The sequence below is a fragment of the Phragmites australis genome, chromosome 10 (assembly GCF_958298935.1).
Source record: "Phragmites australis chromosome 10, lpPhrAust1.1, whole genome shotgun sequence".
NCBI lineage: Eukaryota > Viridiplantae > Streptophyta > Magnoliopsida > Poales > Poaceae > Phragmites > Phragmites australis.
Window position 1 is genome coordinate 15,294,869 of NC_084930.1, and position 1,605 is coordinate 15,296,473.

Here is a 1,605-nt window from a genome sequence, read left to right on the forward strand (position 1 = left end):
TGTCATGATATGATACGTAGAGGTTGTGATAAAAATTTGAGAAGGTTTCGCAAAAGTTATCACGTACGATGCTTAGAAACCGAAGCATCTCCGAGGAAGAATCGTGGTTTCGAGAGGGAATGGATCAGGTTTGAAGCCGAAGTGACGGTTGAATCATCGTTTGACCTTGAAACTTTTTCTACACTCAACATACAACATAGCATATTCGATGTTAAAATCTAGTATTTTTTGGGGTCCGTTTGCTATTTTTAATTCATTAAGTGCATTTGTAGCAAAATAAAAAAAATTCAGGTGTTTGCCGAGTGTTCTTGCGTTCACACTCGGCAAACAAGTGATTTGCTGAGTGTCCATGATTTGGCACTCGGCAAACCTGGGCTTTCACGAGTGTTCTAGATTTGAAACTCGGCAAAAAACGACACTTGCCAATTTCCCGAATATAGGGTTTTCCCACCCCGGCCGCGCGCGGGGACAGATCTCAGAATACCCTTTCCTTCTCCCTGGCCCCCGCCGCCGCCTCCCGCGCCCCCATCCACCGCTGCCGCCAGCACCGCCCTCCCCCTCCTCCCAGCTCCCCCTCCGCTGCTGCCGCCCCGCCTCGCGCCGCCGCCCGACGCCGCCTCGTGCCGCCCCGCCTGCGCCTCCCCCCTCCGACGCCGCTCCGTGCTGGCCGCTCCGCCTCGCGCTGGCCAGCGCCGCCTCGCGCCGGCCCGCTCCGTGCCAGCACGCTCCGCCTCGCGCCGGCCAGGCCCGCCCCGCGCCGGCCCGCTTCGACGCCGCCCCGCGCCGGCCGACGGCGCCTCGCCCCGCGCCGGCCAGCTCCCCCTCCTCCGCTACCGCCCCACCTCGCGCCGCCTCCCGACGCTGCCTCGCGCTGCCCCGCCCGCGCCGCCCCCCTCCGACGCCGCTCCGCGCCGGCCCGCTCCGCCTCGCGCCGGCCAGCGCTGCCCCGCGCCGGCCCGCTCCGCCTCGCGCCGGCCAGCGCTGCCCCGCGCCGGCCCGCTCTGACGCGGCCCCGCACTGGCCGACACCGCCTCGCCCCGCGCCGGCCAGCGCCGCCCCGCATCGCCGCTACTTCAACGCCGCCCCGCGCTGCCCCGCGCCGCCCCGCGCTGCCCAGCGCCGCCCCGCGCCGCCCCCCTCCGACACTCGGGGTACAAGGTACCGCCACACGCCATGCACTGTTGAAGCCATGTGCTCCTCCCTCCTTTTAACCCCTCCTCCGGAGAGTATTGCCATGAGAACTTCATATGTGACTCATGTCATTGTGGGCATGTGTTGCTGATAGCACATGAAGTAGATCATATGGGGTCCTCGTGGCAATACTATCCGGGGAATGGGTTATGAATTAGTCTTTAGATGGTTGTATCCTCCATATTTGTCATGCCTGTGTTGTTGTGTTGTTATGCCAGTTTTGCTATTTATTACAAAGGAGGTGCCGCCAAAATTTTGAATTTTGGCTAATTTAGGGTTTAGGATGTGCATGTCGCGTAACCTATGCCTCTCCCGTTTGAAAGAGTTATGGTTATAAATATGCAAGTCTTTGCATATCTATAACCGTAACTGTTTCAAATTGTCCACATTTTTTGGACAGCCCGAGGATGTGTA

At 60.2% G+C, this 1,605-nt stretch overlaps 1 protein-coding gene across 1 annotated transcript; it reads left to right on the forward strand.

Annotated features, from left to right (window-relative positions):
* The first annotated feature begins 349 nt into the window (after positions 1-349).
* Positions 350-1,282, forward strand: LOC133930121 (vegetative cell wall protein gp1-like). The gene has a single exon (XM_062376816.1). The coding sequence runs from the start codon at positions 350-352 to the stop codon at positions 1,280-1,282; it is 933 nt and encodes a 310-aa protein (XP_062232800.1).
* The last annotated feature ends 323 nt before the right edge of the window (positions 1,283-1,605 follow it).

Excerpts from the sequence above, each read along its gene's own strand:
- LOC133930121 (XM_062376816.1), top strand. The coding sequence starts at position 350 with ATGATTTGGCACTCGGCAAACCTGGGCTTTCACGAGTGTTCTAGATTT.